Raw genomic sequence first — 15908 nt, forward strand, 5'->3', positions numbered from 1 at the left:
GTCTGATCCAATATATATATATACTAGTTATATGTGATAGAGTTTTATAGAAAATAAAATAGGTCATTTGTGGTACAGTTTTATAGAAATTATTTTATTCTTTAAATATATCCTTGTCTAATTAGATTTCTTTTTATTAAAAAAAAAAACTCATAATAAATAGATAAATTTATGTTATATGTGATAAAATTTTATAGAAAATAAAATAGGTAATTTGTGATAGAGTTTTATAGAAACAGACAATTTTTGGTAGAGTTTTATAAAAATTGTTTTATTTTCTTTAAATATATCCTTATCTAATAAATAGATAAAGTTAATTTTATAGAAATTATTTTATTTTCTTTAAATATATTCTTGTCTAATTAGATTTTCTTTTATTAAAAAAATTCATAATAAATAGATAAATACTGATTATATGTGATAGAGTTTTATAGAAAATAAAATAGATAATTTGTGGTAAAATTTTATACAAATAGATAACTTGTTGTAGAGTTTTATAGAAATTATTTTATTTTCTTTAAATATATTCTTGTCTAATAAATAGATAAATAGGTAATTTGTATTTGGGTGGTAATTAATTTATGGTAGAGTGATGAATGTAGGTTTTTGGATTCCGTCGACACTTCGTGCAAAAATAAAGAAAAACCTACAAAAACTAAATTAAATATTTTAGGCTTTAGAGTAATACTATCCCCAATAGCTAAAATACCAACCCCATAATACCCCCTTATAAGACTATAAGAGTATATATATGACCCAAATTTGGATTTATTTATTTATTATTATTATTTTACATGGTTCTTAGGATTTTTTTTTTATATCAATTACCTTAAAAATTAATTCTTATAAAATCATCTCTCATTAATTAAAAGACAATTGATTTAATTCAATCAATCTTATTACGTACTCAATGATCAATGATGGAGAAGTTGGTGTGACTTACTAACAGGGACGAGGCCAGGATTTCAAGTGAGGGGGGCGCACTACCAAAAAAAATAATAATAATAATACGGAGTATATATATATATATATATACACACATAACAACTATAAAATTCAAAAGGAAAGAAAGAAGAAAATTATTCAAATATGCATGTTAAAAAGAAGAATTTTAAAAGTAGAAATAGAAAAAAAAAAAAAAAAAAAAGGAAAGAAAAATTAAAGAACTTTAAAAAGAAAAAGTTAAAAAGTTTCAATTGAGGAAAGAAATTTTGACTTTTCTATTAAAAAAATTTAAGGAATTTGAGGAGTAAAAGAAAAAATAAAGAGATAATTTTAGGAACGACAAAATTTAGGGGGGCACTGTATAATTTTTATAATTTTTTTTAATAGATTGATCAACCTTTACTCAATGATCGATGATAGAAAAGTAGGCATGACTTGCTATAAAATTTTAATTAATTGAAATATATATTTGTAAAGAACATTTGAAAAGTTTAATTACTAGTTATTACTCATAAATGTATTTATAAAAACTGACACTTAAATTTTTTAACTATTAATTATATAATGTATTTAATTAATATATAATTTATGTTTTAAATTTGGCCATTATGCAAAAAATAAGAAAAACAAAATTCAAAATTTATCTAAAATAAAAACATTTTGCTAGAAAAGTTATAAATATTTAAATTTCATTAAAAAAAAAAAAAAACAATTTTTTTTAGTTTAGGACATTAAATTTCATGACACAAATAGTTTTGTTTTTTAAATAAATATTCTTCAACAATGTTTTGCTTGGTAAGAAAGAAAAAATTGGCATGTGCAGTTCATTTGAACAACGGGCGATCAGCGATGGAAAAGAAGTTGCAGAGACTAAACATAATTTGATATAGTGATATGCGGCGTATGCTGATATGAGTTTTGAACTTTTGATTCTCACAGTTGCAGAAGCTAGAGAGAGATATAGAGAAAGATATGCATGTTTGGTTTGTAACTTTGAAAACAATTCTCAAGAATTTATAGAATAGAAAACTGTTTTTAGAGAACTATAAAAGATAATTATCTGAAAATAGGCCTTTTTATAACTGTATTTTCAAAAAACGGTTCTCAAAATACTTAACCGAACAGAATTTTTATTCAGTTTTGTATTTTTAATTTTCTAAAAATAGAAAACTGTTCTCATAGTTACAAACCAAGGTTGCTTGGTTTGTAATTCTGAAAACATGTTCTCAATAATTTAGAGAACAATAAAAGACAGTTCTCTCAATAAAATTTTTATTTATTTTACTTTTAAGATATTCCTAAAAACATATCCAATTAGGGGTGTATACAGTTCAGTTTGGACCGTTTTGAGAGTTTTTTGAAACCAAACCATTTCCAACAGTTTCAGAAAATTTAGAATCAAACTAAACCATTTGACCAAAGGAACCGAATTATGTATATTTCTTTTCATGATAATTCTTAACTAATTAAATTATACACACACACACACACACACACACATATATATATATATATATTTCCTTCCATAATAATTATGCAAAGATAATTATTTAAATATCTTTATAACCATGGGCTTTATTAATTACCCCAACAAGGCTTCCTTCAAGCCCAAGACCATATCCATTGGTCACACTCCTCTTAAGCCCCATCCAACTAAAATAAAATAATTAAATTAAATCTGATAATTACAAATAATTAACAAACAATTCACGCAAACATAAATACACATAAATGAAATAGACAATTTAATCATAATATTCCACAAAGCAAAGCATCATATCAATTCAACAAATATACTAACGAAATATAATCTAATTAAAATAAGATAATTAATCTAAGCACTCAATTAAATAAAACAAATCATTTTAAAAATAAAATAAAAATAATTAATCTCAATTAATAAATCATTTATATATATATTCTCTTATTTAAATTTAAATATGAATTATACAAATTACCCTTTAACTTTATTATTAGAATTAATTTATCATTAAAAAAATTATAACTACCATTTTATAAAATGATTAACTTATTATTAGAACATTGGGACATTTTTGGCAATAGATGATATTAGGCACAAAATATAATTTAAGGGGGTTATTTACAAATTCAAACATAGTTCAGAGAGTTTTTTGTACTTTACCATATATTTATATATATATATATACACATACTTATATATATTAAAAACATACATTATGAGAAGTTTTAATTTTTCTTATTATTTCTCAAACAAGTATATGATGACAAAAGGCCAATTTATGATAACAATTTACTCTTTTGTGACAAAATATCCTTTGTCGCTAAACGATAGAAATTGGAATTTGTCACTAAAAATCTATCAATTGTGACAAAGCTATATTTGTCACAATAAGTCAATCTTTTGCGACAATAATCATTTGTCACTAGAAGGTTGTTTGTAGCGACAAGAATTTTTGTAGTTAAAATGTCATCAATTGTGACAAAGCTATATTTGTCACAATAAGTCAAACTTTTGTGGCAATAATCATTTGTCACTAGAAGGTTGTTTGCAGCGACAAGAGTTTTTGTCACTAAAAATCTATCAATTGTGACAAAGTTATATTTGTCACAATAAATCAATCTTTTGTGACAATGATCATTTGTCACTAAAAGGTTATTTGTAGCGACAAGAATTTTTGTCACTAAAAATTTATCTATTGTGACAAAGCTATATTTGTCACAATAAGTTAATCTTTTGCGACAATGATCATTTGTCACTCGAAGGTTGTTTGTAGTGACAAGAATTTTTGTCGTTAAAATGCCATCAATTGTGACAAAGCTATATTTGTTACAATAAGTGAATCTTTTGCGACAATAATCATTTGTCACTAGAAAGTTGTTTGTAGCGACAAGAATTTTTGTCGTTAAAATGCCATCAATTGTGACAAAGTTATATTTGTCACAATAACTCAATCTTTTGCGACAATGCATTATTTGTCGCTAGAAGGTTGTTTGTAGCGACAACATTTTTGTCGTTAAAATGCCATCAATTGTGACAAAGCTATATTTGTCACAATAATTCAATCTTTTACGACAATGCATGATTTGTCACTATAAGGTTATTTATAGCGATAATAATTTTTGTCGTTAAAATGCCATTAATTGTGACAGAGCTATATTTGTCACTAAAATCCAGTTAATCGCGACAAAATTATATTTGTCACTATATTGTAATTAGTTGCGACAATATATTTGTCACTAAAATCAATTTTGTCGCTATACACTTTCCCGCCATATGACCGAAAGGGAGGAAATTCTGGGGTAGATATTGCGACAACTTTTTGTGACAAATTTAGTTTTTGTCGAGTAAAGTTAGCTTAAGGCGACAAAGTTACTTTTTGTCACAAAAGGTCATTTTATTGCGACAAATTCATCTTGTCACTATAGTTTTTGTCGCCAAAGACCAAATTTGTTGTAGTGACTCTTCCTCATTTACATGGATGTGATTGCTAAATTTAGTCTTTGAATCATGCTGAGTACCATAATTCAAGTACCCAAACTTCTCGAGATAACGTTTGAGCTCACCAAGGCCTTCCATTGTCTTGCCCTTATGGCTTCCCTCCAAGTGCTGGAGGAACTCGAAGGCCTTCCCGTGAGGAATTGTCACAAGGAGGAGGAAAGCTCCTAAAACAAGAAAGAGATTAGGGGGCATTGTAAAGTGTTTGTTGTAGGAGCCTTGGGTGTGTGTTGGACTCTGTAATACCCCGATAATTTTAAAAGATTTATTAATTAGGATTAATTATTTTATTTTATTTTTCAATGATTTATTTTATTTTATTGAGTGCTAGATTAATTATCTTATTTTAATTAAGTTATATTTCGTGATTATGTATGATGATTGATTGTTTGTGTGGTTGATTATTGATTGAATTATTGGTGTGTTGATTTTATTGGTATTATATGACTTAGTTGTAAATTCTTTTTTTATTTATGTGCTTCATGTAATTAGTTATTTTAATTTCTGTATTTAATTAATTATCTTATTTATTTAAATTAATTGGATTGGGCTTAAGGAAAGTTGGACCAAAAGATGTGGTTTTGGGCTTGTATGAAACCTTATTGGGTTAATTAATGAAGGTCCGTGGTTATTTAATTATTTAAATGATCACTTTTGTATCAATTATATTTATATATATATATATATATATAATTATATATAAATATAATTAATTAATAATTGTTATGGAAAGATATATATATAGATATATATTTATTGATATTTATAAGTATATATGATTTAATTAACTAATGAGTTAATTATGGAAGGAATATATATTTATATATATATATGTTTATAGATATAAATTATTTAAAGATTATTATTTTAATTCATAATACTAGTTGGAATAGGATTTGGAATTTAAGGTGTATAAAAATACACATAAGGCTTTAGGGTTAAAGGTTTTACACGTTAGAAAAATAAAACAGTCAGAGAGAGAGGAAGAAGAAGGGCTGACAAGGAGGAGGTCGGATCTGAAAAAGAGGACGTCGGAATTGGAAGAGATAATTAAAGCTTAAAGCGTCGGTTTCGTTTCGAAACCTTCAGGCGAGTTTTCTCTAATTTTCCTCTTATAACTCATAAGGGTTTCACCTTGAGTATCAAAATTAGGATTAAATTTATTGGTTTAGAAATCATGGTTAGATCGGATTAATTAAAATATGAATTATTATATTTTGTTTTCTTTTAACTTTGGATTTTAAATTGTTGATGTATGTGTGATATTTATGTTTAAATTCAACTGTTTTATTTGATCTATGATCAGGAGGGTTATTTAGGGTTTATAGATTTTCTGGGAATTTTCTATATTTTTCTGGAATTTTCTGGTAATTATATATATATTTTTTTGGAATTATATTTGATTTATGGATAATATTTGTTTGGAAAATACAAAAATATATATACTGTGTATATACTGGCGGCTGGGTTAAACAGGGCATCAAAAAGGGGGTTATAGTTTGGTGTGGTGCAGCACACAATAACTTTGTGTGCGTGTGAATCAGAGCCTTTGAGATTTAAAAATAATACATAGATTAATTCAGTGTGGTACGGCGCATGGAACTATGGTGTGCAACAAGTTAAAGGCCATTGAATGCAATTTGATCAATGGAATAGATCTGGTGTGTTGCGGGTAACATTAATATGGTGCGCGCAAGACTTGGAGGGCTGAGATGCGCTGATGGGGAGCGGCTGATCCGGTGTGGTGCGCTCATGCGGTAGCGAGGAGAGTGGCCAATCAGAGTACGCCACATCAGCCAAAAGAAGGAACAGGCGCGTGGCAGCGCGTGTAATGCGCGTGGGGGCACGTGATGGAACCTGCCAGCTAAGGTGGCGCGTGGAAGCGCGTGAGAGGTGTTTAGGAGCGTGTGGTGGCGCGTGGGGGTGCGTGAAACACTGTTTAGGGTCCTGTTAAGGTCCTTTGAGGTCCAGTGAATTTCCAGAATTGGTTTTAAGGCCATTGGGATTGAAACAACCATTAGAGGAGGTATTCTTGGTTTCCTGAAAGCCATAGAATGTTACTACAATGATTGATAGCATTTATTTTGCGTAAATATAATAACTTATTATATTGTTATGGAATGTGGTGTATATATGTATATAATATAATTACATATGTATACGTGTATACATGGACTTTATTAAAGTATGATCAGTATATATATATATATATATATATATATATATATATATATATATCTAAGATTTAAATAATCAAGGATTATTAGGGAAAGATTATACACATATATATTATATAATATATGTGTATATATATGTATTTTAATTAAGATTGTGATATGCTTACAATTGGCATGAGATGACTATGTATGAATTAACTATCATTGAGTCTACAGTTGGTATATGGTTGAATTGTAGGCATGGATGAGTTGCCATAGGTGTAAATATATATTGCCTAAGTATATGTATGAATAAAATATAAATAGGAAGCATGGATGAATTGCTAATTAAATGTATGAATAAATATACCTGTGGAGGCATGGTTGAATTGCCAATGTATAAATATACATACACGGAGGCATGGTTGAATTGCCAATGTATAAATAAATATACTTATGGAGGCATGGTTGAATTGCCAATAGATAAATAAAAATATTTACAATGGCATGGTTGATTTGCCAAAGCATAATTACGTTGTTATGTGTTAGATGATTAAAATATCATCTATGGTTGTTGTATGTATGGATTGGATTAGGGTTAGATATTCTTAAATGAGAATAGTTTAGTACTTACTGGTTAGTGTATTATTTTACATTAATAAAATAATATTGGGGAAGACGTGGATAATTTGTCAAAACTTGGATTTTGGATATGTGATTTAAACAATTAAAATCATTATCGGGTTGGGATTAAATAGAGTATTGCTTTTATTATAATTTGTTGTTTAAATGATTAAACAACTAACTAGGATGGGATTAAGGTCAAAGGAGTTTTTATAAAATGAAATGGTAGATTGGTCTAGGTATGAATATTATTTTAATAATTATTTAATAGGTATGGAAATTTAATAAACCTATTAATGGATGTGATTAGTATAGTATATATAATTATATATAGACATGTATATCGTGCTTTATTAAAGTTAAAACTTTATTAGGTTTGGTTTTGATCAGAGATGATCTGCTTATTGGTTTTCAGAGGCCTGGTAGAGTGAACTTGCTCGTAGGGTTTAACCCACGATTTATTTTTCAGGTTATTAGAGGTTCCAGTCTCGAGGTTGAAGATTCGCAGCTGGGAGACTGTCATTCGTTTATTCATCTTGTGTACTTTTAAATAGTATTGGATTATTGGATAATGTTTTTAAGGGGTCCTTGAGTTATGGGATTTCCGAATTGTAATTGTTGGAGAATCATTAAGTAATATTTATTTATTAGTTTTCTTCAGCGGTTTATTTATTCTTTATTATTCATCTTTGTATTCTGTGCTTGTTAAATACTTAAATTGTTTTGATATCCCTTGATTTTGTGCGCGGACTTGATCAATCCGTGTTCCAAAATTAGGGGGTATCACAGACTCCCCCCAAGACCATATTAGCATTACATACCTGACCAAACACGCTAAGGTCATTGGCTAGCACTACCGTGACGATCTTTTTCCATTTAAAGGAAGGCCATATAATAGACCTGATCAAACAGGTTAGGTGTAACGAGTGGGCGCTTACCCATTTATACCTCTTTTACTTTTCATTTGAATCTGATATGGGACGGCTCATCCAGACGCTTGGCGTGGCACTCAATTAAGGATTGGGTCTAACTCCGATACCAATTGTAACAAGTGGGTGATTGTCCATTTATCCATAAGCTTAAGTTGTTTGGTAGTGTTACATACCCACCCATTTATATCCCTTTCACTTTCCATCCGAATTCAGTGTGGGACAAATATCAAAGTACCGTACTCGAGACCGCTCAACTGGTGAATCATCTACTAAGTGAGTTCCATCATCATATCCAACAATTAAGAAACTTGGAGGTTTCGTTCTCCCTAGTTATTGTAGAATTTTTTGTGTCCCACAAAGTGACAAGATACACGACCGTATTCGAGACCGCTCATATCCAACAATTAAGAAACTTGGAGGTTCCGTTCTCCCTAGATGTTGTAGAATTTTTTGTGTCCCACGAAGTGACAAGATACACCAGATATTTAAAAAAAAAAAAAAATTAAGAAGAAGAAGAAGATACACAAGAGATTCACACACTATGCCACACTTTAATCGAAAAATAATAATAATAATAATAATAATGATAAATCAAATGGAGAAAAAATATTTTTATTTTTATTTTTTTGGTGTTTGGTTGTTCTAAAATATTTATGAAGAAAAAAATATTAAAATTTAACAAAAGTAATCTATCTATAAATTTTCGTCAAGTTATTTTACATGCCCCGCCCGATAGACTCGACCTCAACTTCGACGTAAACCTTTGCCAATCACTCACAAAGTAAAAATAAAAAAATATTTTATCTGAAAAAAAAATATTATTTTTTAAAAAGAATATTTTACGTCGAAACAAACGGAGCCTTAATGATTAAAAACAAACCAGATCAACTGCATTATAATGCAGTTGATCTGATTAGAGAATTCATAGTCCATTTGGTATTTTTATCACTAATGGTGTAACATATTTAAAGAAATTGAATAGTCTGCTCTATTTGTTTAAATGTAAAATATGTTTTGAAATATGTATTTTTTTTATAATTTTCGTGTGATAGATGGCAATGTTGCAAAATATTATAACATCATTTGGAACAATAAATAATAATTTACTAATCAATCTAAAATCCATAAATAATTTTATCGTTCTTTAATTGTTGCTCTGCATTGCCATCCAACTCTTTTACTTTGTATCATTGCCTATCATCTTCTTTTCAGATCAATGTTAGAATTTTGACTCCGATTTACCGGAATTCGCTTCAAACCAAAGAATACTGTCATTGAAGCTCAGGAAGTGATTCCAGTTTTTGTTTTTCTTTTGTAAATAAAAATTGTATGTAGCTTTAATTATTTTATTTCACTTTCTTTTGGAAAGGCAGTCCACAATATTTGACCCCGTAATAATTTAGTACTTGAAACATGAAAAACAAATGATCACTCACTTCTCAAACATTATATAAAACTTTGATTCCCATAATATCATCCTCATGCAAACCTTTTGTGATGTCACTAGCAATGGATGCATACATGATAGCATTCTCAACCGAGCTATGATCAAGTCCAAGAAGGTGTCCAATTTCATGCAAAGCAACTGTCTCCAAGTCAAATGCACCCCAAGTTGCACCATCAGACCATGTCTCGTCTGCATCAAAGTGAAACCTTCCATCAGTTGGCGACCAAGCATGAGCTAGGATTCCGCGAGGGCCATCAAACGGGTGTCCATCTCCATGATCACCACTGTGAAAACTAATTGTTAAGTCGGCATTTGCATAGTCCTGAGTCTGTGCAAATGTGAAGTGTGTTGCAGAAGCCCATTTATCAAAAGCTCGTGTCACGCTGCCAATGGCGTCCGTGCGAGTGTTTGGCGCGAACCCATAGGCAAGGTGTGTCTTCGATGCCGGCCATTTAGGGTGACCCGGAAAGAAAGCAAAATGAGAGACTGTATGGAAAGTGTGGAGACCACGGCCATGATGATGCCCCTTCTTGCCTGCAGCTTGCATCCAATTCGTGCCGTTGATGATGTCTGGAACCCCACACCGGGGCATCATCATCTTGGATACCGTTGGAGCATCCAATGTTCCGGTGGCTTTCAGATGATAATTGAGCTGGTAAGTTTTGATGGCGGACTCTAAGAGATCATCAAAGTCATCGTTGTTGAAATGAGTTTGGTTTTTAGAATGGAGATTGCTCAGATAACCAAAATTTTCAAGGTATTTTTTGAGCTTATGGAGGTCCTTAACATTGTCACCCTTGTGACACCCTTGCAAATGCTTAAGGAATTCAAATGGTGATGGTTTATTGGCCTTTGAGTGGGAAGAATGTGCATGAGATAAGAGAGGAATTAGAAGTACGAAAAAAAGGAAAATGCATGAGAAGGGCTGAAATAATTTTGGTGCCATGACTAAGAAGGAAGAGTCTTTTGGATTATGAATGAAGTTGGTCATTTGTTTAAGTCTATTTTATAGACTTCTTTGACGTGGGAAAAATATTGGTTTAGGTCAATTTTATAGACTTCTTTGACGCGGGAAAAATATTTGTTTAGGTATAGACTTCTTTGATGCCGGAAAAATATTGGTGTTAAGTAGTTACTATGGTCTTCTTCTTTTTTTCTTTTCTTTTTTTTAAAAAAAGGGCTAATTTCAAAAACTCCAACTACTTTTAAAATTTAATCAGAAACCTTCAACCTGTTTAAGAAAACCTTTCACTTTAAAAATTGATCATATTGTCCCAATATTGCACTCTAAAATAATTACACTAATTCGGCCACATAGCTTGGGCCGATTGGTGAGGAAAATTATTTTATTATTTAAAAGGTTGATATCAGTCAAGATTTATTACTCTCAGACTCCTCCTATTCAAAGATAAGAGAGGGTTGAGGGCGTGTTTACTTTTAACTTCCAACTCTCCAAAAATAAAAAATAGTATGTATTTTACATGTATATATTTTTATATATTTGAAATTGAAAGGAAGATTCCCATGTGGTTTCATATTTTGTTGAATGGAATGCCGTGCCATAAAAGGCGAGGTCAATGGCGTGTTTTGTGGGGGAGAGAACATTCAGAATTGTACAATTAGTGAAATTTCTAGTGCCTTAGAAATTTCTTATTCCGTTGAGAGGAATACCACCATATCAGTTTTCGTGTTTACACAGCTAACCAAACACGCTAGGGTCATTGCCGCGTCCGATGGAGGGATAACATACCCCCAAAGTCCATTTCTAAAAAGAAAAAGAGGTACACTTCATTGCAATTGAAGATCCCCTTGTCTCAGTTCATTTTCAGTGTTAATTCTATTATTTTGTAATAATAACAAGAATTACAATAATTGTGTGAGTAGTCTCTAGATGCATTTCCCTTAAGGAGTTGAGATTCATCTCATCTTTTTCCATTTACATTAATTACCGGAGTCCCACAAAAAAAAAAAAAAAAAAAAAAAAAAATTGAAAAAGAAAAATTGATTACTTGCATATATTAATTGAATTATTGGTCCTCTGGCCAAAAAATCAAAACCCGTGAATCTTTCTTTCACACACACACACTCACACACACACACACACATATATATTTAGTAGAGTAAGGCTACCATAAGGTTGATCTTACACTAACTTTTGTGAGCTATTCTTTACATAGGAAGAAAAATTAGTACACAAGTTATATCACTGTGTTACTATGGACAATCAGCTAAACACTATGATCTCTCATCTTTACAGGAGATCGAGTATTCGATTATGATAGTGACAATACTGTGGAGATATGTGTAATTAAATTTTTTGCAAAAAAAAAAAAAAAAAAAAATGTTATATCACTATGTTGCTCATGGTCTGTTTATAAAAGAAACTACCTTAAAATACTTTTAAATAAGATGAGTAAGGATAGTACTCAAGAAGGGCGGAGGCAATTTTTGACACTTGTAAGAAATCAAATAAATCTCTTGATTCAATGGTCAAGAAGGGTTCATAATGTTAGAGTTGCACCGCACAATCAACCGAATTTGATTCCAGTTGTTGTGGCGGAAACGTAAAAGAACAACGCACGTTGTTCGAGGAATAATTAATCAATCACAAAGAATAAAAAAAATCATACACAAAAATACAAGATATACATGGTTCATCCAAATCTTGGGGTTACATCCATAGAGCAACAAATTCATTATGAAAAAGATGAAAAATTACAAGGAAAATTCTCTCTCAATCTTTCTCAATTGTTCTCTCTTGTATTGGCACACTTTATCTCTAACTTTCACCCCATTTATAGAGTCCCAAACTTGTCCTACAAGAACTTGCCTTTTGTAAAATCCAAAACCAATAAGAAAATTAAATCAAATCAGGAAATTAAATTTTCCTTAAACCAATATGAAAGTCAAATCAGATTAGGAAACTGAATTTTCTCTAACAGATTAGGAAACTAAATTTTCCCTAAAATTCAGTATTCTTGAAATTTCCATATAATTAAATCTTCCTAGAAATATTCCACCTAATTAGACTCCACAAAACTACAACACATAACTCTTATCTTAAGTACTTCTCTTTATAGCTTCCCTTACATAAAAATTATATGAACTGGAATTGTTTTGTCAAATTAAATGAAGAAAAAGAGAACGTAGAAAGTTTGATTCATTTTTGTGATACTGTGAACGAATTTTGATGACTGTATAAGTTTTATAATTAGACGTGCTTCTCAATTTTGTACATAATTTTAAAAATAAAATAAAAAGTTCAAGGTAAAGAAAGTAGATGAAATACAATCTCTAACCCAAGAGATGAATATGGTAGGAAACCCAAGTGAATAAGAGAGTCTAATGGAAAAGGCCGAGGCACAAAGTCAAAATCTTTTCTCAAATCTATTGTCATTCAACATCTAAGTGAGGTCAATTTTATATATTGTTGAAAATGATTCAAAAATTTAAGTTGAACATTGAAAATTAAATGAAACTATTCATGTTGGTTCAAACAAGGCACGTATTCCCTCGATAATAGGGGCAATAATGTGGAGGTCTGTGCATGCTTAAATTTTTGAAAGGATAAAAAATAAAATTAAATCACTATGTTGTTCATGGTCCGTTTGTTAAAAACTAATTCAAAATATTTCTAAATAAAGTGTGTAAGGCTAGTATTAGAATTAATTAATTATTATATGGAAACAATTTTTGACATTCCTAAGAAATCAAATAAATATCTGGATTCAATGTCAGGAAGGGCTCATAGCCCTTAATATATGTCAAGTACTTCTCTTTATATCTTCGCTCACATAAAAATATATGAACTAGAATTGTTTTGTCAAATTAAATGGCGAAAAAAAAGAATGTAAAAGTTTGACTCATTTGTGTGATACAGTAATTTTAAAAGTAAAAAGTAAAAAATTCAACTTCAATGACGTTTATCTCCTTGATGAAATATATTCTCTAACCCAAGAGATGAATCTAGTAAGAAACCCAAGCAAATAAAGAAAATCCAATAGAAAGGCTGGATACAGTGTCAAGCTTTTCTTAAGCCAATTTTTGTTGAACATGTGAGAAAGTCAATTTTATACACTTTGAGAAATGATTCGAAAATTTAGGTTGAACATTGAAAATAGAAAGAAATTTTTCGTGTTGATCCATACAAGGCACGTATTCCTTGTCTATCATCAGCACTCAGATCCCTCTTGATATTCATGCAGGAAGTGATGCACATATACATATTGGCCAAGCCCAAGACCATGCCCTATCTCATGAACTGCAATTGATTCCAAGTCTATTTGGCTTAGGTTTGGATTACTACTCCAATCCTCATCAGCATCATAGTGGACCCATCGTCTTGTTGGTGGAAAAGAATGAGCCAATACACCCCCAAGAACATCAAATGGGTTCCCATCCTTATGATTACCGCGATGGAAACCAATAACAATGTCTTCGGTTGCACCTTGGGGAGCTTCCACAAATGTGAATGGGTTAGGGGCTCACATTTTTCCATTTTTGAAAAGCTCGCGAGCACACCGATCTCAGTTCTTGCAATCCCACACCTTGGGCACTGGATTGGAAGCTGTAAGTGAAATGGGTTTTCGATAGAGGCCACCTTGGCTTTCCTGGGAAGAATGAGTACTTTGCAACCATGTTGTCTGTTTTATTTGTGTGCTTGACATTGACAACATCAGGCACGCCACATCTTTGGAACATCATTTGTTGAAAGGCAATGAGATCAATTTTTAAAGTGTAAGGGCTTTTTCTTGAAATAAGTTGGGAGTTTATGATCAGAACTTATAGAGTCAGTCCTTCCACACGCTAATGTGACTTTTACTTGGTTATGCGACTTTCTTCAATTAAACTATATAAAGTTTTTATGTGTTATTTCAATTGTGAACATAGGGCACGCATTCTCAATCGAGTAGTGCCCTAGTCCTAGAAGATGTCCAATTTCATGCAAAAATGTCTCCAAGTCAATTGCACCCAAAATTGCACCATCAGACCACGTCTCGTACGCATCAAAGTGAAACCTTCCATCAGTTGGCACCCAAGCATGAGATAGGGCTCCATCAGGCCCGTCAAACGGGCTTCCATCTCCATGGTCACCTTTTGAAAACTAATTGTCATGTCGGCATTTGCATAGTCAGTCTGTGCAAATGTGTGATACCCCCAAATTTTCACGTGTAGGTTGGTCAGGCTTACATCCGAAAATTCAGGCCGAGGATATAAAAAACAATCGATAAATTAACAAGCACAGAAGACAAGATGGAATAAAATAAATAATTAAATAACGCTGGAAAGAAAACTAAATAATAAATCATCTGATACTAATACTCCAAATAATTCAAATTCATAAATCTATAAAGTACAACTCGGGAATCCGTATATTAATGATCCCTAATAAAAATCTTATAACTAAAATGTTGGTAAATATATATGCTTTATGTGACATTTAAGATATAACAACCCTTATATTAATATGTTATGAGATAATTAATAATATGCTAAGAAATGATTAATTAAATATGCAACTATATATTTAATTAAATATGCAAAATAAAGAAATAAATTAATAAATAATAAATAAAGAACCTGGATCAAGGCTAATATTGAATACTATGTCCTTAAGAGAATTTACGCCCCGCTTGTTGCTAACGGACTCTATGGCGTTTGTCTCCCAGGATACAACGGTTTACATCCACAGTAACAGCACTTTAAACTTGTGAATATGGCAAACCTCCACCGTGTAATACTCTTTCTAACTCAAAAATGCATCTAAACTATATAAATGTTGAATTGAGTACAATCCGAACCAAATGGTTCGGACCAATTATAATATGGCTCGACGAAATTGGATTAGGGTCTAAGTGGCTCGGACCACTTGACCTATGGTTTGAACCTACTTAGGTTGGGTTCAAGTCTAGAGAGGGAGAAAGAAGAAAATGAATTGAACAAATTGCAAATGGTAGCCCAAGGGGATATTTATAGAAATAGAAGTGCCTTTTCAAATTTGGTGTGTCTCTTTATCATTAGACACAACCATTCATATGCGTCTCTTCATCATTGGACACAACCATTAATATGTGTCTCTTCACACAGAACACAACTATTTATATGTGTCTATTCATCACTGGACACAACCATTTATATGTGTCTCTTCATCACTGGACACACCCATTGCAATAGATTGCAATGGTTCACATTGAATAGGTTATGTCTGTTGGTTTTGAGTTGTATTTTTTCATCTTATAACCAACCACTGATCACACCTGTTCAGTCAAAGGCATCTATTGAATTTTCATTCAAAAATTCTAACAATCCCACACATGAATGGAAAA

At 31.0% G+C, this 15908-nt stretch overlaps 2 protein-coding genes across 2 annotated transcripts; both read right to left on the reverse strand.

The window, feature by feature from the left end:
- Nucleotides 1-9404: 9404 nt before the first annotated feature.
- LOC132267600 (metalloendoproteinase 2-MMP-like) lies at nucleotides 9405-10881 on the reverse strand. Its single transcript, XM_059768739.1, has one exon. It carries the CDS (start codon nucleotides 10571-10573, stop codon nucleotides 9575-9577), a length of 999 nt encoding a protein of 332 aa, XP_059624722.1. The 5' UTR covers nucleotides 10574-10881; the 3' UTR covers nucleotides 9405-9574.
- A 2873-nt stretch (nucleotides 10882-13754) lies between these two features.
- On the reverse strand, nucleotides 13755-14220 carry LOC132316467 (metalloendoproteinase 5-MMP-like). The gene is made up of 2 exons (XM_059814941.1): nucleotides 14130-14220; nucleotides 13755-14038 (listed from the first exon to the last, which is right to left on the reverse strand). Exons 1-2 carry the CDS (start codon nucleotides 14218-14220, stop codon nucleotides 13755-13757), a joined length of 375 nt encoding a protein of 124 aa, XP_059670924.1.
- Nucleotides 14221-15908: the final 1688 nt, after the last annotated feature.

Source organism: Cornus florida, unplaced genomic scaffold (genome assembly GCF_030987335.1).
Source record: "Cornus florida cultivar Cherokee Brave unplaced genomic scaffold, ASM3098733v1 CherokeeBrave_3.0.0_Hap2_Chr07, whole genome shotgun sequence".
NCBI lineage: Eukaryota > Viridiplantae > Streptophyta > Magnoliopsida > Cornales > Cornaceae > Cornus > Cornus florida.

Excerpts from the sequence above, each read along its gene's own strand:
- LOC132267600 (XM_059768739.1), bottom strand. The coding sequence starts at position 10,573 with ATGACCAACTTCATTCATAATCCAAAAGACTCTTCCTTCTTAGTCATG.
- LOC132316467 (XM_059814941.1), bottom strand. The coding sequence starts at position 14,220 with ATGGTTGCAAAGTACTCATTCTTCCCAGGAAAGCCAAGGTGGCCTCTA. Across the intron at positions 14,039-14,129 it reads CTTCCAATCCAGTGCCCAAG|CTCCCCAAGGTGCAACCGAA; the intron begins GTGTGGGATTGC and ends CATTTGTGGAAG.